Consider the following 25,831-nt stretch of genomic DNA (forward strand, 5'->3'; position numbering starts at 1 on the left):
CAGTTCTTCTGATTCGCTATGTTGCTTACCCCATGGTCAGCGTATTGCAGTAGCTTAGGTATCCATGGTGATTACTACTCATATAGTGAGAGTTAGTGAACTGTTAGTGGTCGTAACCATGGATACCTAAGCTACTGCCATACCCTGCGCATGAGGAAAGAGACATAGTGAATCAGAAGAACTATACTACATTTCTAATTGAAGGTATCTGCTAATATTATTATTATAACTACTACATATTGGGATAGGATCTTGGAGACGGGAATAATTATAGGAGTTCTATCCCAAAAAGCAACATTTGTATGATTAATGGAGGTCCTAACACTGGGACCCCCACAGATCTCCACAGCAGGAGTTCGGTGTCTTCATTGCACGTGTGCGACCAGTGCCCTATTCACTTTTGTGGATCTAGGGAAGCGGCGACGTTCATGGGCGACCACTCGGCCAGTGAATAGAGCGGTGGTCATGCATGTGTACCATGTAGCAGTCACACAGAGGACATGGGCCCCTGTTTTCATGATCAATGGGGGTCCCAGTGGTCAGACCTCTGCGGATCATGCAATAATCGCCTATCCTGTAACCATTTTAGCATACCCTCGTTACAAGTCTGTCTGCGGTGATAATTACTTACCAGAGAGGGAACATGTGAACCCTGCCTGAAACCAGGCACCCCATCCAGAGGAAACTACAAGGAATCTACATCTAATCTTGGCTGATTGTTAGCGGTCAGGATCTATTGTCCTCACAGATGTCCCAGGGTATAATGGCATCAGAAACACCATTATCTCCTGGGCTCCAGCGCTATCAGAAATGCACGCAAGATAAGGAGACAATGATCACAATAAGAGATGAGGAGAGATAGGAAAGAAGAGCGAAACCAGACAACGACAACAATGGTCCAATAACGACCCGCACGGTCTACTCTGAAAGCAACAGGACTCTTCATACATTTCTAAAAAAACAAAAAAACCCTAATTCCCACCCGCCCACGTAGAAAGGATCAATCAAGCATCTGACTCTCCAGCAAAACATGAGGTCAGTGCAAAGATGGGAATATTTACTTTCAACCCTCAATTCTTGTGTCAGACAGCGGCTTACTCCCCTCTCCCCACTGATACACATATATGTCTTGTATCAAGTTTTATTTTACCTGGAGCGCTGCTATAAGGAGTACAGATGAACCCGGGCCATGATGCCAAAGCGGGCCCCTACTCCACATGGTAGATGCGTGGGGGGCCACACATAGATATTGCATTGGGGGCCCATGAGTTTTGAGTTAAACCTATGAATTTTACTCTTTACACGGAGCTATAAAGACTTATTGAGTGATATCGATCGGCTCCATCCCAATGATTATTGGTTCACAGAGGCCTAAACTAGCTCATCAGTAAATCAATAGGAGAAGCCTGTGAAATATTTCATGGTTTTGAGCTCCGGGGGATTTACCCTTTGTTGTATCGTGGCATGCCTGTGCTCCATCTCCCTCTTCTCAACAGCCGAGTCAATCACTAATTGGTCCAACTATGGCGGAAAAAAATATGGAGTCAATTTGAGTTAAAACTGTTCTCAAATATGTAGCTTGCCATTTAGTGCACAGTATATTAATACGGTACCGTAAACAAATAATAAAAAAAAAGTATATATATATATTAGTTCCACAAGGATACATAAGGGTTGCAACATTATAGATATTGTTGCACATTATATATATCTCAATATAGGCAATATCTATATTGTTACAACCCTTATGTATCCTTGTGGAACATAAATATAAACATATATATACATATAAATATATTATACATACATACACACATATATATACATATATATATATATATATATATATATATATATATATATATATATATATATATATATATATATATATATATATACACATACATACACACACACACACACACACACACATCTATATATATAATTGTCTAAGGGTTTTTCCGTCTGTCTGTCCTGGAAATCCCGCGTCTCTGATTGGTCGAGGCCGCCAGGCCTCGACCAATCAGCGACGGGCACAGCGACAATGATGTCATAATGGTTGCCATGGCGACGATGATGTCATAAAGGTGGCCTCAACCAATCAGCAACGGGCACAGCGACGATGATGTCATAATGATTGCCATGGCGACGATGATGTCATAAAGGTTGCCTCGACCAATCAGCGACAGGCACAGTCTGCCGCAAATTCTGGAATCATCATTGTCCATATACTACGGGGACATTATTATTATTATTATTATTTATTATTATAGCGCCATTTATTCCATGGCGCTTTACATGTGAGGAGGGGTATACATAGTAAAACGAGTACAATAATCTTTAACAATACAAGTCACAACTGGTACAGGAGGAGAGAGGACCCTGCCCGCGAGGGCTCACAATCTACAAGGGATGGGTGAGGATACAGTAGGTGAGGGTAGAGCTGGCCGTGCAGCGGTTTGGTCAATCGGTGGTTACTGCAGGTTGTAGGCTTGTCGGAAGAGGTGGGTCTTCAGGTTCTTTTAGCCAGGCCTCGACCAATCAGCGACGGGCACAGCGACAATGATGTCATAAAGGACGTAGACATCCCGCGTCACTGATTGGTCGAGGCCGCCAGGCCTCGACCAATCAGCAACGGGCACAGCAACGATGATGTCATAAAGGACGTAGACATCTCACGTTTCTGATTCAGCGACGGGCACAGTATCGACGTAGATGTCATAATGGTTGCCATGGCGACGATGATGTCATAAAGGTTGCCTCGACCAATCAGCGACGGGCACAGTCTGCCGCGAATTCTGGAATCATCATTGTCCATATACTACGGGGACATGCATACTCTAGAATACCCGATGCGTTAGAATCGGGCCACAATCTAGTTAGACCTTTAATATTTGATTGCAAAAAAAAAAAAAAAAAAAAGGTAAAAAAATGATTGTAAAAACTCAATGAAAAACCACAAAGATTTTCAGAAAATAGGATGTTTGAAACCAGCTGCAATACCAAAACAGAAGTCGTGACCAAGAGAGGCGCTGTTTATGCCCTGAATATCAGACCGTGGGCAGCTTCATGCTCAGCAACAGATTTTTCCTAAACATGCTGGAAAATCTGTAACAGGATAAGGCTCATCACATGCGGCAAGATATGATCCCACCGTTTCCCTGGTGGAGACACGCACCTCTGAAGCCAGCTTCTTCATGTACGGATTCAGCTCATTTAGTAAACTATATCCTTGCTGGAAGAAGGTGTATTGGGCATGCATGAACGACAACATCTGTGGATAGAATAAAAAATATATATACATATAAAGGTGTCCTTCACTATATATGGTAATTACTGTCCAAAGAAATCATCAATGTTCACAGTCTCTGTCTGCATAGTTCTCTGACGGGGCCCCGTTTTTGGTCATTGATGGGGGTCCATGTGGTTGATCCATGGCCTATCTTATCAATAACTTCCTCCAACTGTAATACCCTATATGTGAGCTCCCCCTAGTGGACACTGCAGGCAAATGTTAAGTCAAATAATCATTCTGAGCTAGATGGCACACTTGAGCAAAAAATAAAATGACCCTTAAGTTAAGTTTGTGAACTTCTCTGCTTTTTAGTGAGCTGAAATAGGTGACGTGACACAGATCCCAGCAGTGATACATAGAGCAGGGCATATTTCTTCTTGCCTTACTAATTGGCACTTTGGGGGCCACTTACGGGCACCACTGTGCAGTAACTAGTTGCTTTCCTAGGGCATCGCACAGATGCCCCAATCCGTCTTGGTGACAGGTTTCCTTTAACGAGTCCCAGTAAAGTGATTAAAAGGCCCATTTACGCTGCCAATACACAGAATAGTCACATATGGTCCAATTACAGCTTTATAGCCAAACTGGATATTGATCCACGTTATTGTTCTGTCACACCAGACTCTGGAAATGCTTAACGCTCATTATTACCCAGATTTATGCATCATGAAAGCATTAATTGTTATACAAATCAATAGTTGATGATTAAATCAAGAGCGGAAGAGAAGAATCAAGGAAAATTCAGAATTATAGAAGACATTTTACCAAGAGGAAATATGACAAAAAGGCCGACGAGACTGTACAAGAATATGTATGGTGAGCTAGAAATACAGACTACGGGGATAGAAAAAAAATGGCTGGCGGGAACCAAGGAGGGGTCAATGCAGACTACAGGGATAGAGAAAGAAATGGCCGGCAGGAACCAAGGAAGAGTCAATACAGACTAAGGGGATAGAAAAAAAAATGGCCGGCAGGAACCAAGGAGGGGTCAATAAAGACTAAGGGGATAGAGAAAGAAATGGCCGGCGGGAACCAAGGAGGGTCAATAAAGACTAAGGGGATAGAGAAAGAAATGGCCGGCAGGAACCAAGGAGGGGTCAATAAAGACTAAGGGGATAGAGAAAGAAATGGCCGGCGGGAACCAAGGAGGGGTCAATGCAGACTACAGGGATAGAGAAAGAAATGGCCGGCGGGAACCAAGGAGGGTCAATACAGACTAAGGGGATAGAGAAAGAAATGGCCGCCAGGAACCAAGGAGGGGTCAATAAAGACTAAGGGGATAGAGAAAGGAATGGCCGGCGGGAACCAAGGAGGGTCAATACAGACTAAGGGGATAGAGAAAGAAATGGCCGGCAGGAACCAAGGAGGGGTCAATAAAGACTAAGGGGATAGAGAAAGAAATGGCCGGCGGGAACCAAGGAGGGTCAATACAGACTAAGGGGATAGAGAAAGAAATGGCCGGCAGGAACCAAGGAGGGGTCAATAAAGACTAAGGGGATAGAGAAAGAAATGGCCGGCGGGAACCAAGGAGGGTCAATACAGACTAAGGGGATAGAGAAAGAAATGGCCGGCAGGAACCAAGGAGGGGTCAATAAAGACTAAAGGGATAGAGAAAGAAATGGCCGTCGGGAACCAAGGAGGGTCAATACAGACTAAGGGGATAGAGAAAGAAATGGCCGGCAGGAACCAAGGAGGGGTCAATAAAGACTAAGGGGATAGAGAAAGAAATGGCCGGCGGGAACCAAGGAGGGTCAATACAGACTAAGGGGATAGAGAAAGAAATGGCCGGCAGGAACCAAGGAGGGGTCAATAAAGACTAAAGGGATAGAGAAAGAAATGGCCGTCGGGAACCAAGGAGGGGCCAATAAAGACTAAGGGGATAGAGAAAGAAATGACCGGCAGGAACCAAGGAGGGGTCAATAAAGACTAAGGGGATAGAGAAAGAAATGGCCGGCGGGAACCAAGGAGGGTCAATACAGACTAAGGGGATAGAGAAAGAAATGGCCGGCAGGAACCAAGGAGGGGTCAATAAAGACTAAGGGGATAGAGAAAGAAATGGCCGGCGGGAACCAAGGAGGGTTAATACAGACTAAGGGGATAGAGAAAGAAATGGCCGGCAGGAACCAAGGAGGGGTCAATAAAGACTAAAGGGATAGAGAAAGAAATGGCCGGCGGGAACCAAGGAGGGGTCAATAAAGACTAAGGGGATAGAGAAAGAAATGACCGGCAGGAACCAAGGAGGGGTCAATAAAGACTAAGGGGATAGAAAAAGAAATGGCCGGCAGGAACCAAGGAGGGGTCAATAAAGACTAAGGGGATAGAGAAAGAAATGGCCGGCAGGAACCAAGGAGGGGTCAATAAAGACTAAGGGGATAGAGAAAGAAATGGCCGGCGGGAACCAAGGAGGGTCAATACAGACTAAGGGGATAGAGAAAGAAATGGCCGGCAGGAACCAAGGAGGGGTCAATAAAGACTAAAGGGATAGAGAAAGAAATGGCCGGCGGGAACCAAGGAGGGGCCAATAAAGACTAAGGGGATAGAGAAAGAAATGACCGGCAGGAACCAAGGAGGGGTCAATAAAGACTAAGGGGATAGAGAAAGAAATGGCCAGCGGGAACCAAGGAGGGTCAATACAGACTAAGGGGATAGAGAAAGAAATAGCCGGCAGGAACCAAGGAGGGGTCAATAAAGACTAAGGGGATAGAGAAAGAAATGGCCGGCGGGAACCAAGGAGGGTTAATACAGACTAAGGGGATAGAGAAAGAAATGGCCGGCAGGAACCAAGGAGGGGTCAATAAAGACTAAAGGGATAGAGAAAGAAATGGCCGGCGGGAACCAAGGAGGGGTCAATAAAGACTAAGGGGATAGAGAAAGAAATGACCGGCAGGAACCAAGGAGGGGTCAATAAAGACTAAGGGGATAGAGAAAGAAATGGCCGGCAGGAACCAAGGAGGGGTCAATAAAGACTAAGGGGATAGAAAAAGAAATGGCCAGCAGGAACCAAGGAGGGGTCAATACAGACTAAGGGGATAGAGAAAGAAATGGCCGGTGGGAACCAAGGAGGGTCAATACAGACTAAGGGGATAGAGAAAGAAATGGCCGGCAGGAACCAAGGAGGGGTCAATACAGACTATGGGGATAGAGAAAGAAATGGCCGGCGGGAACCAAGGAGGGGTCAATACAGATTAAGGGGATAGAGAAAGAAATGGCCGGCAGAAACCAAAGGAGGGGTCAATAAAGACTAAGGGGATAGAGAAAGAAATGGCCGGCGGGAACCAAGGAGGGGTCAATACAGACTAAGGGGATAGAAAAAGAAATGGCCGGCGGGAACCAAGGAGGGGTCAATACAGACTAAGGGGATAGAGAAAGAAATGGCCGTCAGGAACCACGGAGGGTCAATAAAGACTAAGGGGATAGAGAAAGAAATGGCCGCCAGGAACCACGGAGGGTCAATAAAGACTAAGGGGATAGAAAAAGAAATGGCCGGCGGGAACCAAGGAGGGGTCAATACAGACTAAGGGGATAGAAAAAGAAATGGCCCTCGGGAACCAAGGAGGGGTCAATAAAGACTAAGGGGATAGAGAAAGAAATGGCCGGCGGGAACCAAGGAGGGGTCAATACAGACTAAGGGGATAGAAAAAAATGTCCGGCGGGAACCAAGGAGGGGTCAATACAGACTAAGGGGATAGAAAAAAAAATGGCCGGCGGGAACCAAGGAGGGGTTTCCGGTGCACACCCGGGAAACCGGGAGGATACTGGCAAATATCTTCCAATAGAGGGAATATTGAAAAAAAAAAAAAAAAAAAGTTAACTGAGAATTCATCAGTGAGTCCGCTAGGGTGATCTAATGAGGAGATGTAAAGATGCTCGAAGGTAAACCTGCATTTTGAACACGTAGGTCACAAAAGCAAAAGGGGTAAAATAAGGGGTTGACTTTGTAAAGTTTAGAAGTTCATACTGTAATAGTATGAAGGTACTGAGTATGTCACCACGGAACAGACAGACCAACAGTTGAGGGGTTTAATAACAGGAATCAGGTTCTCCTCGCAGGGAGGAAGCAATGGAGAGTAACCAGCAATAAAACAGTGCAAAAATATGGGAGTCAAACAATGTAACAGGAGTAAGCAAGATTTCTTGAGAAAAGAACACTTATCAGTCTGATGAGGACTTCCTTGAAGGGTCGTCTTCTCCAACATAGGCGCAGAGAAACAGCGGCACTTGTCGTCCCTTTGTTGTCCGTGGGCTGAGTAGTCTCTAGGAGCCTGCTGCCTGGGGTTTCGGGAGTTAATGTGGTATGCACAGGCTCTGAGTCTTTAGCTTTTCCAGCACAGCCAGGAATCAGGGGCTCTGCACTGTTAAGTCTCTGTACCAGGAATCACAGTCTCTGTACTGATACAGCGGAGACCATGGGGTAGAAGTCTCTACACGGGTCTCAAAGCGCCCCTCTCCAGTCACAGCAGAGTCCGCTTTCAAGTACTCACAAGATGCAGTCTTTCTGGGCAATCTCCCTGTATTTGTCCTCAGACCGGGAGCTCTCTCTCTCCCGGAGCGCAGCTGCACCCTGCTCTGACCGCTGCTATCTCCCTTGCGCCCGTGCCTTTCCCGCTCTCTGCCCGCTTCCTTCCTGTCCCAGTCTCTAAGTCTGCCTCCTGGGGAAACTGCAGCACAGCTCAATGGTTCCAGGCACAGAGCCGAGAAGGTAACCGCCCCCAGACTCTTCTGGCGTTTCACCTCCTTACAATACTATAGGGCTGGCATCCAGCTAAAAAGGACATTTGGGGAGAGTATTGTAAGCAGCCAATCACCAATGCCGAGAGACTTATCAGTAGATCTGATTGGCCGAGCGCAGCTGAAAAGGCAAAACTCTCCAATAAATGCTCCTCCCAAATGTCCTTTTAAGCTGAATGCCCGACAGTCCGGAGACCCTTGGATTGGTTTTAGGTAGCTGTAAAGAGCTTGTAGCAGAAACTCATTTAACCCTTTATGACCTACCCTTACTTAAAGCGCCTTTGTTTCATCACAAACGTGTTAAAAGTCCAGTTATTGATCATTGAGCTTCCAAGTGTCTCCCCCATGAGGACGCATCAGACCACAGGTTCTCCAAGTGGCCATTCACATTCGTATATTAGATGGCCTGAACATTTGATTATTAAAAGGGTACGATTTGGTGTTTGAGAATACTTACCGCATCCAGGATTTCAAACTTCTTTTTGGCTTGTAAGACATTTATCTATAAAAAAAAAATAAATAAATAAATCCTGGATGAGCGCTTATTTAGCCGACCGCCCCCTCCTCTGGCGCTGAGCATGCACGCTCGATTCCGTACGCCCCCCACACCTCTGACAAGGCCGATCTCCTGGGGGGTCGGATGGGCTACAATCTGTAAGGCCGTGGGTAGAACGTCATATAATGATCGGGATAATTACAGGAGACTCACTTGTAATACATAGTCCAGGGCCAAGTGCCGGAAGCATTTCCGTGTAATGGTCAGGCTACCCGTAGCTTCTTCTACCTCATGTGGTTTATGGCGGGGGGCCTGAGCATTTTTCACTAGTGCAATATCCAAGTCTTCTCTCACTTTGTCAAACTGCTTCTTCGATTCCTTGAATTTCCGCACATCTCTGAAATTAACATAATAATTAATATTAAAACACAAAAAAAAAACCCAACAAAAAACACCTTTCAACCAAGTGCTCCCGCATACAGCCACCTTCCCGAAACACCGACGTTTGGCCGAGCCGGCCTATGCATTGTCAATGCACATTGCTGGATGCAGAAGGAGTCAACTGGAAAGCTGTCAGTTGGTTTTGACAAGTGTTCGTATCTCCTTTATCTGGATTTTTTTCAGTTGCTTTATGGCCACAAAACACGTTGCATATGACCTTTACTATAAAATGGTGATAAAATCAGCAATGAGGAGCTCACAGGAAAACACAGATAATCACCATAAGGGTAAGATCACAGGAGCGTATAAAAAAAACAAAAAAAAAACAAAAAAACCTGATTATTTTAATCTCAATTGTTAGCACTTGCATCTGTTTTCATAAATCAGCAAATAAAATATCCAATAATTAAAGAATTGCAATTCGTTGATAAAAGTCGAATGCTATATGATCGATTCATATGGAATTCAATTTTTATTTTGGGAGGTGCACCCATTGACAAATAGGCAAGTCACATCAGACATTCAGATTTTTTCAGCCAAATTGAATAATTTAGTCGTATGAGGTCAGTTTTTTTTTTAATGACAGGCAGCACTTGGACTAAATACATAGCTGTGTGAACTTAGCCAGAAAACGAAATCACTGATCGATTCCTAGTAAACTCCTTCTGCAGCCAGTAAGGTGCAAGAAAACAAAATATCAGTAAAATACAAACAATGCAACATTTCTTTTTAATGAAACTCAAATGCATAACTTATTTAAAGTGTTTAAAATATGTGGACACCTTTTTAGGGGCTATTAAAAAAGAATATTATTCTATCTGCCTATGGCAACCACTAGGGGGAGCTAGCTGCCTATTCATTGAACTGACCAATACTGCTGAGTGTGAAAGGCTCCTGAGCTCCATCTGGTGGTGGCTGCAGGTAGACAGATTAGTAGAATTTTATCATTACGTTATTTTATTTTATTTTTTTTTAAGAAAACGAGCAGGTTAACGGTGACCATATTAAACGAGATTATACAAGGGCTTGATCTCAATGTGCCAGTAATGAAACTGCCACAAAGATCCAACCATAGTGGCCTCCCTGCAACAGTTTTGTAGGGACGAACCAAAAAAAAAGAAAAAAGAAAAAAAAAGGCATTAGCACAAGAAGCTGCCATGATGCATCTGGGCAATTTCTGCATCCTATCCCCCATCCTGGAGCTCAGTTATTTGCACCGATTAATCGCGAAATGTGTATTGACCCCCCAAAAAATGATCTGATGACCTTGAAAACCCAGAAGGGCCCAAGTCGTTCTGTTTCTATCCAGCCTGTTCTTGGAGGTCCATACATTTCCCCACGTACAGACTGACATCTTGTATACACTGCCCTGCTCCAGTGTAAACTATGGACGTCAGACTGGAAAAGGCGCAAAAGGAAGGAAAGGCGAAAAGTAAGCATGGAAGCCGCCAGGAGAGGTTCAGTCCCCCTCCCCCATAAACACGGAGCTTCTGCTTCTGACAGATTCTCACTTAATTACCCGTTACTATGGAAACTGTCTCCCTGCGCCTGCTAGCGATGGCGCTGCTCTGTGGCCTACATACATCCATGGTGCAGCTGCGGCAGACACTGCCTCTACCCGAACTGCAGGACCCCCACAGCGAGGGCACCCCAAGGGGGATTAAGCGCTTTCTCCAAAATGGAGCTTCCCGGTCACAAAATTATCCAAAATTTCTATTCAACATAGAATGGAGAGGTCTGTAATATTTATCATAGGTACCGTACCCTTCACCTGTGAGAGACAGAATCTAAAAATAAAAACCAGAAAATCACATTGTAGGATTTGTACATAATTAATTTGCATTTTATTGCATGAAATAAGTATTTGATACAATAGAAAAACAGAGCTTAATATTTGGTACCGAAACCTATGTTTGCAATTACTGAGGTCAGACGTTTTCTGTGGTTATTGGCCAAGTTTGCACGCACCGCAGCAGGGATTTTGGCCCCCTCCTCCATACAGTAACTTCTTCTCCAGATTTTTCAGGTTTCGGGGCGGTCGCTGGGGAACGGAGTTTCAGCTCCCTCCAAAGATTATATGTTGGGTTCAAATCCAGAGACTGGCTAGGCCACTACAGGACCTTGAAATGCTTCTTACGGAGCCACTCCTTAGTTGCCCTGGCTGGGTTTCGGGTCATTGTCATGCTGGAAGACCCAGCTACGACTCATCTTCAATGCTCTTACTGAGGGAAGGAGGTTGTTGGCCCAAATCTCCCTATACATGACCACATCCATCCTACTTTCAATAAGGTGCAGTCGTCATGTCCTCTTTCCAGAAAAAAGCACAAGCAAAGAATGACGTTTCCCCCACCATGCTTCACGGTTGGGATGGTGTTCTTGCAGTTGTACTCATCCTTCCTCCTCTAACACGGCGAGTGGAGTGGATTTAAAAAAAAATATATATATTCTGGTCCCATCTGATCACATGACCTTCTCCCATGCCTCGTCTGGATCATCTAGATGGTCTTTGGTGAACTTCAAACGGGCCTGGCGTAACCAGGGGGACCTTGTGTGCTATGCAGGATTTTAATCCATGACAGTGTTGTTTGTTACTAACAGTAATGTTTGAGACTGTGGTCCCAGCTCTCTTCAGATCATTGACCAGGTTCTCCCGTGTAGTTCTGGGCTGATTCCTGACCTTTCTCAGAATCATCCTTACTCCACGAGACAAGATCTCGCATGGAGCCGCAGACTGAGGAAGAGCGATAAATCATCTTGCGTTTCTTCCATTTTCTAATAATTGCGCTAACAGTTGTTGCCTTCTCCCCAAGATGCTTGCCTATTGTCCTGTAGCCCATCCCAGCCTTGTGCAGGTCTACAATTTTGTCCCTGGTGTTCTTCTTTGGTCTTGGCCATGGTGGAAAGGTCGGAGTGTGATTGAGCGTGTGGACAGGGGTCTTTTATACAGGTAACAAGGTGAAACAGATGCAATTAATACAGGTAATGAGTGCAGAGAAGGAGGCTTCTTATAGGAAAAACTAACATGTCTGTGAGGGACAGAATTCTTGCTGGTTAGTCGGTGATCAAATACTTATTTCATGCAATAAAATGCAAATTATATAAAGATCATACAATGTGATTTTCTGGATTTTATTTTTAGATTCCGTCTCACAGTTGAAGTGTACCTACGATAAAAGTTACAGACCTCTCCATTCTTTGTTGGTGGGAAAATTTGCAAAATGGTGGGCAGGAGGGTTCTTCAGTCTATGTCTGGATATGCAGGCAATCAGCATGTGCATTTCAAGCTAAAAGAAATCAGCCAATTTGCACTTATTGCAAACTTCCGCAGCCAATAACCACTATTATTTTGCCTAAAGCCCCCCTCCCCGCTAGACAGCTGCCAGCTGAACAAAGGTATTTGTGACCGCCATCTCGTGCGACTGTCCCATACACATACTACTGTGTTCTCCATGAGCGACATCGCAAGCGGTGAATTATCCCTTAAAGAGAATCGTCAGTCTGAAATCTGACATGGTGGGTCCTTAACCCCCTGACATCATCTGTATGGTATCTATACAGATTAGACAGTCCGAATATGATATAATGAAGAATGTAATGGACTCACTCTTTCACAAAGGTGTGGAGCTGCTGTCGCACGGACCTCTGTGCCTGATCGAAAAGGATCTGAAAGAGAACAGTGCGAGGTTATGGTCATGTACGACGTATCACACTTTGTGCGTGGTATTAATCACTCCTACGGGTGACCACATACAGGAAGACAGCCGTCACAATATACATAGGGGATCAGCTCAAAGTACAAGAACTGAACAATACCTGGTCTGAAAGAGAAAAAGAGACAACATACAAGAACATAAATAATGCCGTCAGTGTGAATAGAAAGAGGTCAATGGAAAGAAACACTAGTAACAATGGAGTTCATACGATAAACTGCTTTTTTTTATCCAATGCAAACATCTCCATGGCGTGGGTCTGCCTCTGGACACCAAACAGCTGATTTTTACTGGTGTCAACCATTTAAATCCACTTTGGTAAACCAACCACTGAGGGAAAAGGATCATTCAGGGCATTCCACTTACAGTTCTATATTCCTTACGCTTAATACAGGACTATATATAAAAAAAAAACAATGTGCACTCAGTACAGGACATCCATAACCCAGTGGTACAGAGCTTGCAGTACCACTCATGACCACTACACAATCATGGCGCTGTTCCACTTCTGATGTTCTGCGGTACCTTTAAATCCGCTGATTGCTGGAGGTTCTGGGGCTTGGGCTACGTGCACACGTTGCAGATTTCCTGCAGATCTGCAGCTTTTTTTTTTTCCACGCAGAAACGCTGCAGATCCGCAAGTGATTTACAGTACAATGTAAATGTACAAAAATGGTGCAGAAAAATCTGCAAAGAAAACGCAGCAGATTCAAAAAAGGACCATGTCAATTCTTGGTGCAGATCTGCTGCGTTTCTGCACCTCTTCCATAATAGGAATCTGCAGGGGGACAAAAAAAAAGGAAGAAATCTGCAGAAAAATATGTAACGTGTGCACATACCAAAAAAAGGCGCAGGATGCGTTTTTTCTCCAAAACGACATATTTCGACATTGGCCAAATGACGGAAGTGTAAAAGAAGCCTTACTGTACGTATTAATGGACCTGTGAGGACAATGCAATATTAAACCAATCCAGCAGAGGGCAGCAGGCGTTCAGACATTAAAACAGAAGGCGCTGTCAGCCTGTCACCCACACGTGGGCTGCACTGTGTAGTGACATGCGGTATGTAAACAATGGCAAATTAGTCACCAGTGACAGAATAATTGAGCGCAACACGTGCAGGTTTACTATAGAAAAATCCCAAGAACGCTCATTCATCTTCTTTATCTTATATTTGGGGTTAGAAGTGTACAAATAAAAACATGGGCAGCTTTCCATTTCAGTGTGGACACAAATAAACTGGTCAGAGTACGGGCTGTTGTTTAGTTTTGCAAGCCGCACTCCGTGACCCTTTTTCCGTTCTCAAAGTTCAAAGGTAAGAAGATTCAGGAGACTGGCACTCCCAAAGGGAAAAAGAATATATATATATATATATATATATATATATATATATATATATATATATATATATATATATATATATATATATATATATATATATATATATATAAGTAAGAAGTCGGCAAGTTGGATGAAAAATTATTAAAACCATAATGCATTTTGGTGAGCTGAGACACCTGAAAAAGCTTCAACACTGTCGAAAACTGTTGTGATTTTTAACAAGGTTTTTGCACGACTCGTTAAAGGGTTGATTGTGACTCGTAGAATCGCTACTTCCAACAGGTGGCGCTATATAGTTTAAGTCCACTTTTTCTCAGAAGAGGCAATTTGCATATTTAACAAGGTTTTAATAATTTTTCATCCATCTTGGAGACTTTTATTTCCCCTCTTTGGGAGCTCGTATCATTAGGATGTTTTTGTCCTAATTACGCTCTGTAGGAACTCGGACTAGCCCACAGCAACCGCGTTAGCTGCACGCATTGGTTCTTCATACAAGGCGTACCAGGAGTTGGGCTGTACCTGCACAACCTCAGCAGGCGAGCGGCTGTTCCTTTTATGTTCACTAGTTTAGCGGTATCAAGTAGGACACACACTTCCCAATTCTGAATCAGATCAAAAACTTCATAGATCACACAACTGGATCCTGGAGCATTGAGACATCGCCAGAGGTGGCCCCGGGCGTGCATTTAAAGGCGTAAAGTGATATAAGAGTTTGGCTATAACGTGACAACGACATAGGAGAACTCAGTTCCACAATTAAGGGTACAAAATGTCTACTAACAGCTTGCAGCGAGGGTTAGAGAACGTCGCGGGGAGTAGAGAACGTCGCAGGGAGTAGAGAACGTCGCGGGGAGTAGAGAACGTCGCGGGGAGTAGAGAACGTCGCGGGGAGTAGAGAACGTCGCGGGGAGTAGAGAACGTCGCGGGGAGTAGAGAACGTCGCGGGGAGTAGAGAACGTCGCGGGGAGTAGAGAACGTCGCGGGGAGTAGAGAACGTCGCGGGGAGTAGAGAACGTCACGGGGATTAGAGAACGTCGCGGGGATTAGAGAACGTCGCGGGGATTAGAGAACGTCGCGGGGATTAGAGAACGTCGCGGGGATTAGAGAACTTCGCGAGGATTAGAGAACTTCGCGAGGATTAGAGAACTTCGCGAGGATTAGAGAACTTCGCGAGGATTAGAGAACTTCGCGAGGATTAGAGAACTTCACGAGGATTAGAGAACTTCACGAGGATTAGAGAACTTCACGAGGATTAGAGAAATTTGAGCAGCTGCCAGGTTTGGTCACACAGAGTTAACCAAGTGCGACATTTGGCTACCTACAGGGGGCAAACAATCATCAAAGTAAGCCTATCCACAGTTTGCAGCGATAACTCTGATTTTATGGATTTTCTTTGACGTGGTACCTCCGCCCGCCCCCCCCCCCCCCCCCCCAAAAAAAAACAAAAAAAAAAAAAAAACTGCGTTGGAGAAATCAATGTTGCAACCGCTAGCAGGCAAATCATATTTCTTACTTTTATGGCTTTTCGCAATCATCCACCATAGGGGGCCATTGAGTAAAAAAATAAACTTTTTATCTAATATCCTCCATATAACAAAATAACCAGTCTAGTGGCAAATCCCGCTCTGCTACCTCCTCTCTATCAATCCAACATGTTGTTGGACGCTCACATTGGACTCATGTATTTTTTTCTAACTTCAAAGACATTCATATGCAAACCAACCCGTATGCCAGCCCCGTCAGATGCTTTGAATTTTGAGCGATTGACTCATTACTGATTCATCCTCGAGAACAGAGTCCGGCCATGAATACACGCCAGCTAAAGAGCAGCAATTCTGAGCGATGTCCCGGAGGAGGCCGCCTTGTGCGCGTCTTATTTTATATAACAATGGTAGGCGAGCAATGGATGAAGAGGGCAGTAGTCGAGCAGCATTACAAGACTGTAGGCATCACGGCACAGGATTGCTGCGTGTATATGTGTCCTACTACTGCCGGCGGAAAATAGGGGATCAATTATATAACTCGCTGAGAAATCACTATGTGACGGAAAACATGTGAACCTGGGAGGGAAGAGCAAACATTACTGAGCGGGGCAGCCGTGGCTATAAAGGGGCAATCGGAGCCGTATATGCACTAATCACACAGAACATTAAAACCAATGACCGGCGATGTTCTTCATTATATTCATCTACGATTAAGAATCGAAACGCGTCAGTGAATTAGGTCCATACTGGATTTTTAAAGATGTTAAATCACCATTTTTGCATTTCTAACCAATTTGTGTTGGATCTGGATGTTTTCATTAGGACATTATTATCTTGTGACAATGGCACCTAACAAGGGGCGAAATAAATCTGGTAGCAAGTGAACAGTCAGTTCGTGACTTTCGTGTGTTGGAAGCAGGAAAAACGGGCAAGCGTAAGCAAGGATCTGAGCAAAAGGGTTATATTGTGATGGTTGGAGACTGGGGCAGGTCTTGTGGTGGGTTCCTGATGTACAGTGGTTAGGACCTACCAAGATTGGGCCAAATAAAGGCCACAGGGTCAGCAATGCCCAAGCTTCATGGATCAGAGCGGAGAAGGAAGATCGTAGCACAAATTGATGGAAAAGGTACTACTATCATAGAAGGCTGAACATAGGGTACAATGCAACTTACCGTGTCAGATCAGAAGGTCAATTTCCATCTTGACCCCACAGTCCGCCAATGATGACCATCATAACAGGTCAATGTAAGAAGTTGGCTCGGTCTGATTATTCATGTGCTATTTTATCGCGTGTGGACAGCCGGGAACATGTACATCGCTTACCAGGAAAAAAAAGATGGTGCCAGGATGGACGTGAAGAAGGCAAGCTGGAGGAGCAGTGTGATGCTCTGGCCATGGTTGGTCGTAGCATTTATGTGGATGTGATCATGTCACATTCCACCTACCTAAACATTGCACGGACCAAATGCCACCCTCTATGGCAGCAGTCATCTCTAACGTTGACCCTTTTAGCAGAACAATGTCCCTGCCAGTGTTGCAAAAATAAATAGTCCAGGAACGTGTTGAAGAACATGACAAGGAATTTAAGATGAGGACTTGTCTCCAATTTAACAGATCTCAATCCAGTCAAGCATCTGTGAGATGTGCTGGAAAACAAGTTTGGTCCATGAGCGCCGTGCTTCGCTACTTGCAAGACATAAAACACCACATGCACATTATTCACAATGACAGACCCAGGCCTTATCTTTGTGTTGAAGCATCTAATGAGTGTGTGCACAGGTTACTGCGAAGGGAGGCGGAGGAGGTGAGCTGTGACATCGCCTATTGGTACTGGTGGATCAGGTTTTATCAACGGTGTATAGAGGTGTTACATGTCGTTGACAGGATATGTGCAGATGGAGTTTTTTTTTTTTTTTTTGAGACATTCAAAGAAAAGTTTCCCGTGGAAACAGCTTCAGGAAACGTTCCTTCTTTAGGGAGTTTTTCCATTTCTTCAATTTTTGAAGCAATTTTCTTTCCTAGCAGCCGTCTGATAGGACAGTGCCTAGTTTAGAGTGGATCCATCAAGAGCCGAATCAATGTAGTGACATGCACTTTTTCTGCTCCCCCCCAGGTATATTTCATAACTTGGGGGGGGGGGGGGTCAGAAAAAAACAAATAAACAGCAAATGGTTTAGCAATAGAAATGGATAGGAAGTGGATCTGCTCCAAAGACTCCTTATTAAAAAAAAAAAAAAAAAAAAAAAACAGTGTGTGCAGATAACTATAACTTTAGTGATAAGGAAACTGCTGAAAACTCTTCCTGAAAGGCGAAGAATTAAAACAGCCTAGACAATCTAAAACAGCCCCTGGGGCCAGCGTGATTTTGATATATAGATATATAAAATAAAAGAATGCTTAAAAAAAAAAAAAAAAATCTAAAATAAAAAGTAACACAAAACGGATTAAAAAAAAAAAAAAGGTCATTTTCTGATTATCGCTTCCCTATAAAAGGATCTGCTAATACTTAGGTGACAGTGCCAGAAACATCAGAGGCCTTGTAGGGTCCTACCTCAATGGGGCAAAGCTTATTTAGCAGCAAAATTGGGACCGGCCAAATAAAGATGGTTTTAAAGGTTCTGGCGAATGTCCACTATTCTCCCATCCAAAAGTCGGAAACAATCGCAATGATCCAAACGTAGACGTGTGACATCAATATTATGGATCCATCCGGTAATCCAAATCTAACTATGTCAGCGCACGTGTCCTGGACAGACCCACAGGTGTAATCCTCCACCGAAACAATATAAGACAGTTCCGTGAAAACCCTCAGGCAAACCAAGCCATGCCGAATGCTACAAATCCGCGCAATCTACAATACCGCAATCTGCCCTCATTTCTACTGTCAGAGAATCTGTACACACTATTCAACAAGGTAGGACGGCATTTTAGGCGAGAAGTAGACGACTCTGCTGCCGTCAGTCCTCCTCCTCCACCGATCCAGCACTTTGCATTAATCATGCCTTCATGGACAGGATGAGGGAAGACCCCCTTTCCCGTTAATAGCTCTAAGGAAGAGCGCAGTTGGATGCTTATTTCATACCCAAATGTTTCCTGTGTGGCAGCTCTTCCCCAGGCATGCCCCCACCACTCCCGGCCTGCTGTCTATCGCTAAACCCTTTACATTAAGTCATCAGGAAATTATATGGGATTTGCTGTCTGACCTTCCGCTGCCTCCCACCTCTAAACCTCGGGATCTGCCGCTTTTGACGCAGCGAGATGAGGATTGGAGCTCTTTACAATCACCGAGAGCTGGGGACTTGGCCGTCAGCTCTTGCTATTCTGAGGATGGAGAGATTATATCGAGCTGACGGCTAAATCCAGGTTTTTTTTTTTTCCCCTCATTCTATTATTTTTCAATAGGAAGTCCAGCTCTATTCTGTACATATAAATTACATATATAGGCCACGTACATTCTCTATTTATAATAATGCAGCCATCATGAGGCTTTCCGTGGCAGAGGAGAGGCGCGTAACTATAGGCAGTGTAGCGGTTGTAGGCCCTGAAGCCTAAAGGCCCGTGTACACCTTTGATAACCGTAGGCTCAACACCATTTAGGCCCAAAGTTATTTCTCCCCATACACGAGCGATCATGTCTTTTTTTTCCTCGATTCCTCAGGCATTGACTAATCTGAGATCAGGAGCTTAAATCCCAAACCCTCCATCCTTATCTCCCATAACTTCATCTGATGGTTTTTGACAAAAATCGACACATAGGTAGAGGACCAAAAAAGTCACTCAGGCCAAATAAGACCAATATTAAAAATTATAGGTCATAGGTGAATGTCCTCTTTATCCATGGAGCGTCAAGTTACCCCTCTATGGTTGAACGTGAGCAATCAATATGGCAGCCACTACTAAAACAAGACTGCAATGATCACATCTTCTACAAGGCTTTTTTTCATATGCAATACCCTTTTAAGATGCTGTAGACCAGCAAGGACCCGGGTCAGTAGATCCCTACTGATCGCTCATAAGACTGTAGAGCGCAGCTTCTTCATGAGTGTGCACAGAGCGGCATATGGATCCATAGACTTCCTATGGATTGGTACAACGCAAAGCTCATGCAGGGGCTGTGCGCTTCAACAAGAAGTGTGGGTCTTAAGACATGGACCTCCCCAATCTCCTGCACGTTGAATAAAAAAAAAAAAAAATACATTGTGAATGATAAATACATTTTAAGCGGATCATTGTCATTGTGGACAGGTTCAAATAGCTAAGGAGAGCTTTCATATTAAAGAATGGGTCTCGCCAACCTAAAGTGGACACTTGATCAGACCTTGTTCATAGTAACATAGTAACATAGTTAGTAAGGCCGAAAAAAGACATTTGTCCATCCAGTTCAGCCTATATTCCATCATAATAAATCCCCAGATCTACGTCCTTCTACAGAACCTAATTGTATGATACAATATTGTTCTGCTCCAGGAAGACATCCAGGCCTCTCTTGAACCCCTCGACTGAGTTCGCCATCACCACCTCCTCAGGCAAGCAATTCCAGATTCTCACTGCCCTAACAGTAAAGAATCCTCTTCTATGTTGGTGGAAAAACCTTCTCTCCTCCAGACGCAGAGAATGCCCCCTTGTGCCCGTCACCTTCCTTGGTATAAACAGATCCTCAGCGAGATATTTGTATTGTCCCCTTATATACTTATACATGGTTATTAGATCGCCCCTCAGTCGTCTTTTTTCTAGACTAAATAATCCTAATTTCGCTAATCTATCTGGGTATTGTAGTTCTCCCATCCCCTTTATTAATTTTGTTGCCCTCCTTTGTACGTTCGTTGGGTTAATAATTTTTAAGCTTGCTTTATAAAATTAAAAAAAAAAAAAAAAAAAATCAACATTCTCAGTAGCACATGTGCTTCCGAGAATGTGCACTTAGCAATCTATTACCATCGGTGTGCATGGAAGTGCTGTCTAGCTGTGTAAACTGGCTATTAAACAACTTGTGATAGACTTCTATGTAACAGATTGTGCACCGGTTGGGTCCATTTTATGGATGCATGTCAATAGCAGGTAGCTCCTGGACATGCCCGCTATGGAGCCAGTCGCATCCGCTAAGTGCGGACATTACTGTTAATAGAGGACGATGCTCTAACGAGTGAGTTGTAAACAAAAACGTCCAGCAAAAATCCTTTCTAAATAGGTATATGATGTAGTGTAAGTGCGTTATGCTTAGAAAATAGGTAAATGATATAGTATAAGTGCGTTATACTTAGGAAATCGCAGTCTTCCCCGGTCTCTAGCGCCACTCCGGTTCTCTTCTGGTTCATGTAACATCAAAATCAGACAAGCTAAATCACACAAGAGGGTTCATATGTCAACCATAAATCACTTTCGCAATGCAAGTCTATGGAGCTTTGTTCTGAGGTTTTATAGGCTTATATTGGGGGAAGTCGGGAAAAGATGAGGGGCTTAAACCAGCAAAAATGGAAATGGCTAAGCATTTTAATGCACCTATAATACACTAAATACATAATTTATTAGTATTCGTGAATATAAATTTCAGTGGGATATAAATCTTCAGTGAAGATAATTTCACCTGATGAATGAGTGTTTTCTCATTTATCGGATGATTGGCAGCCTGTTTACACTGAACGATTATCGGGAAACTAGTTCCTAGGAATGCTCATTACCAATAGCTGACAAGTGTAAATGCAACCCAAGACTTTCTGGGTTTGGATCAGTACAGTTAACTTCTCAGGGATGTTTCTTTCCATAATATTAATCATTACAGAAGTCGCAGACTATTTTTAACCTAGGTCGTGTTTAAAGTACAATATCCCTTTAATTATGAAGAAAAGTGGCAAATAATAGGCTTTACAGAGTGTTACATGACTAATTAATGAGGACAGAAAAGGCTCAGCGATGTAACGTTCTCACTGTAAACATGGTGACAGTAACTTTGAAGTACAAATTCTGATCAAATGAAAGCCTTAAGGGCTCGTCCAGAATAGAAAAAAATATCTCTCATAATGTTCCAAAGCAAAATGCAAGAACAATAGGAAAATTGTGCAAGTGGGAAAGATAGAGTATGAAAGGAAATCATCGCTGTCCCATGACATGTACTCTCCACACTCACAGCAATGGGGTAAACAAAGCATGGGAAGAGAAGATATTCTACATACTCAAACGGAGTACATTATTGAATCTTTCCAATTCATATTAGGGCATAATTAATTCTTGAATTATAAGAATTTCTAACTACAGTTATGGGGAACCGCTATGGGGACGAAATTTGCCCCTAGATATGCAACTTATTTGTGGGTCGCTGGGAGGCTTAGGGGAACACTGTAGGAGAACCTGGTTTTATGGCATCTTTTTATAGATAACATTTTTTTGCATGGAGAAGTTCGAAGGTTTCCCTACTGAACTTTTTCCAAGAAATTAATGTTAATGAATTTTCTTTAAAGTTCACTCAGATGAATAGTAAAATACATATTTCCTGGATCTCACATTTTTTGTGACAGGTAACAGATTAGCTGCTCAAAGTCTTTGTAAAGAAGTAGATGTTAATAGTTTTATATCTATGTCCAATTGTCATCTCCCATCCTGGTTGATTTGGTCTTCAAAGGGAGATTTGTAGTTAAAGTTCTGCGCTGCCGCTAAGATGAATTTCAGGAGAGTATAGTTGATTCACAGTGGTTTTATTCTACGCGTTTCAGGGGTCTCATGCCCCATTCATCAGGAAATACCATCCTGGTTGATTAACATCCCAAATTAACAATTTATGAGACTGCGCAATAATTGCATTAATATACAAGACTAAATTACAAAATCTAATTTCTTAAAGAGGAACAATTTACGAGTAACAGGTACGATCCCGATTAACTGGAACTAGCAATTATGTAGGACAAATGGATAAAGTAACCGTTTCTAATGCCCCTCTAACCATTACGGATCAAATCCCAATAATCACTTAATAAAATACTAAAACTAGGCATTTTTAACATGGTGGTGAGCAGAATATTGGTCAACAACATAATAGGATGGTTGGACAATATCTTCTTGAGGTTTCCAGAGTCGATTTTAGAAAAGTTGATATTTAAAAAAAAATTATGATCGCTTCTACCATTAAGGGTAAAAACAATATTAGTCAAATAAGCAATTAAAACAACAAGAATAAAACTCAATAATAAAGCAGCAAAGCAAAGAAAAAACATGAAGGAAGTTACAAATTCCAAGGGATCATGGAATTGTTTGTACAGATAAATCAATTTATTTTTTTAAAATTTAAACAAATTAGTTCTCAATAACCTAAACCAGGAGTTCGAGCTCTTTGATTTGCAAGTTATTGACGATATATCGGAAAGATCCTTTAAAAAGCAGGAATGTCAAACTGAAATACACAGTTGGATAAAGTCGCCGGCCAACCTTGATATTTATAAACAAAAATGTCTAAAATTGAGGTAGTTTTTCTTTATCATCAAATATGAAAACAAACTGAAAAGGTTTGTCCCACAAATAAGGTACATTTCAATTAATAAATCTTAAGAGACAGACCACATAACTGGAGCATTGGGTATTTCCTCAAGGGCAGGGGCATATATAGAAATCATGGGGTCCCATAGTAGAAGTTCTAATTGGGTCCCGTCCGTCATCCAAAAAATACCCTTAATATTGATTGGGATAACAAAAGATCATCTCTCACAACTTTTCAGCCTTTACAAAGTAATTTTCCTCCTATTGAAGCCCTTAGACTCCCCTTTCATTGCCCCTATAAAACTATGATGTCAACAAAAGTGCCCCCCAAACACAGTATTAGACCCCCCACAGCACACTTCACACGCACGGTATACTGTACCCCCTCTCCCCCGGCAAAGTATGGTGATGCCCCAAATGTGATCTCCATACAGCCCTCTACACAGTGTAATGGGCCCCACATGGTCCTCCAGACAGAATAATGGCCCCACATAGTCCTCCGTAGGGTGTTGCAGGCCAAATATAATCACCGTGCAGGCCAGAGCTTGACATGTATGCTTTAAAGGGACCCCAAATAGGGGGAAGTTCTTTTCTGTTTTGCGTTAAGTCACACCATTGCAGAGATATTCATATTTTTGCTTTTGGAGAGCAGTATGTGAAATCTCTGCTTACGGTCCCAGGAGTTGAATTTTCACACGTCTGAGCCTGATCCCAATGGTCTGGTGAGAGCCAGGAGGCCACCATCCATATAAGACAGTCAGTACTGCAGTAACCATCAGGTATGGCCAATTTTCTTCTAATATGAATGAGGCCTTAAATTCCTTTAAATGTTCCAATAATTTTGGCCCAATGCAAAATATTGGAGCATATATATGTGATGGTCCAGTAGGTTAAAACATCAAACCCTTCCAGTAAAAAAAAAAAAAAAAAGATGACAATCCGACCTCAAGCGTTACCATGAATGATCAGCGTTCACGGATCAAGCCTGCAGAAAATGGCGCAAACTTTCAAAATACAAGATGCAAACCCTACAGACCTAAGTTTTGTACCTAGCTGTAGTCCTAGGGGCACAAGACATCATCAAATATTGCAAATCTTAAAAACAGGGAGTGTGATGAATCCAGCGAGAAGAAACTGCTACATGCACGGTATAAAGCCGGGCGTCACACCCGTTCATTACACCGCATGTTCCCGCCCCGGTCAGCCATTCCCCGGAGTCACAACCCTAACATTAAAATAATGATCACCCGGAGTCTCTTTTGACTTATCCGTCAGTGACTTTGGCCCCATAAAACGGGAGTCGTCTGATTTAGGGTGAAAAATTGGAAAGCAGTGACATGATCCTCTCTCATTTCCTGGTCTGTGAGCGGTGTAACATCTGGCGCCGCCGTCACCAACATTATGCAACACCCAGCCGGGCGAGCAGATGTGAGCAGCAATCCCTGGAATAATCTGGTCTCAAAAGGCAAATGAGATGAGTGTTTCAAATAAGCGCAGCACACCATTTTGCTTGCCCGTTTAACCCCGGCTGATGACGACAAGAGCTGCGAAATACTGAAAGAGGATATCGGTGTTCTTCAGCTGCAGGTGAACCACAACCCCCAGGAGACACACAGACAGCAATCCCACAGCCTCCTGGCAGGTAGGAGAGAAATTCTGAAACTGCTGATTAGCTAAAACAGAGAAGTCGGAGGTTTTCCAACACCTGCATCGTGTTCTTATTTAGTAGGAAGACAGATCCCAATAGGGAAGAGAAGGAAAGATTTTTCTTTCTACCTTTTCAGATAAAAACGCCAAATCTGAAGTCAACGAGAAAATGCTTAGGACTAGTGATGAGTGAACATGCTGGGATAAGGTGTTAGGCTACATTCACATTTGCGTTGTTGGGCGCAGCGTCGGCGACGCAACCCACAACGCATATACACAATGCAGCGTTTTGTGACGCATGCGTTGTCATAAGATAGTAAAGATCAGGAAATTCGGCGCAGGGAAAACGCTACAAGTAGCGTCGTCTGTGCCTTGTCTTGTGCGTCAAAATGACGCATGCGTCATAAAACGCATTACAACGCATACCGGCGCATGTCCATGCGCCCCCCATGTTAAAGATAGGGGCGCATGACGCATGCGTCGGTATCAGTCGACGACGCTGTGCCGAACAACGCAAATGTGAACGTAACCTTACCGGAGCATGCTAACCGAGTGTCTTCGGCGTGGTCGAATAATATGGTCGAGTCCCCGCGGCGGCATGTCTCGCGGCTGATTGTTAGGCAATCCTTGCATGTTGTTGGGCTGTCGAACAGCCGAAAAATATGTTAGAGTCCCTCGAGCACGCCGAAGACACTCGGTTACCACCCGAGCATGCTCTGATAACACCTTATCCCAGCACGTTAGCTCATCACTACTTAGGATCAAAAATAATCCTCTAATCCAGCACCAACATCTGGATTATGGAGCATTAAGATTTATTAGATGCACACAACAGCCACATTGAATGCATAGATCAGACGAATGATGAGGCCGAAGAGCTCCTACATCGTTTAGACAGGTCCAGCGCTACGACTATGGTTGTGCCTGGTAACACAACCCAAAAAACAGGCCCAAGCTGCAGGATCGGGTACGGTCTAACAATATGCATGATACTATGTCTGAGCAAGGAATGAAAGGGTCACAATGCTCCAGAGACTTCATCATTCAGCCGATAGAGACATCATTTTGGGTCCTCCCTATCGATAATGCATCCAAAATACAGAACATTCGTGCAAAGTAAACTCAAGAAATAAATCTCTCACCATATGGTAGTTGACCATTTCCTGTAGACTATCTCCAAATTTGTGCAGACACTCCTGACAAAAAAAGAAAAAAGAACTTTTGAA

At 43.5% G+C, this 25,831-nt stretch overlaps 1 protein-coding gene across 4 annotated transcripts in view; it reads right to left on the reverse strand.

Annotated features, from left to right (window-relative positions):
• Positions 1 to 25,831, reverse strand: part of ACAP3 (ArfGAP with coiled-coil, ankyrin repeat and PH domains 3) — a 142,790-nt gene that overhangs the window by 58,505 nt on the left and 58,454 nt on the right. For all 4 annotated transcript variants that reach the window (XM_069741653.1, XM_069741655.1, XM_069741652.1 and 1 more), the window contains exons 4-9: positions 25,748 to 25,801; positions 12,565 to 12,623; positions 8,733 to 8,916; positions 8,481 to 8,525; positions 3,179 to 3,274; positions 1,447 to 1,521 (exon numbers count right to left, since the gene is read on the reverse strand). In XM_069741653.1, coding sequence (XP_069597754.1) covers positions 1,447 to 1,521; positions 3,179 to 3,274; positions 8,481 to 8,525; positions 8,733 to 8,916; positions 12,565 to 12,623; positions 25,748 to 25,801 — 513 coding nt within the window. The remainder of the gene's footprint in view (positions 1 to 1,446; positions 1,522 to 3,178; positions 3,275 to 8,480; positions 8,526 to 8,732; positions 8,917 to 12,564; positions 12,624 to 25,747; positions 25,802 to 25,831) is intronic.

Source organism: Ranitomeya imitator, chromosome 10 (genome assembly GCF_032444005.1).
Source record: "Ranitomeya imitator isolate aRanImi1 chromosome 10, aRanImi1.pri, whole genome shotgun sequence".
Taxonomy (NCBI): domain Eukaryota; kingdom Metazoa; phylum Chordata; class Amphibia; order Anura; family Dendrobatidae; genus Ranitomeya; species Ranitomeya imitator.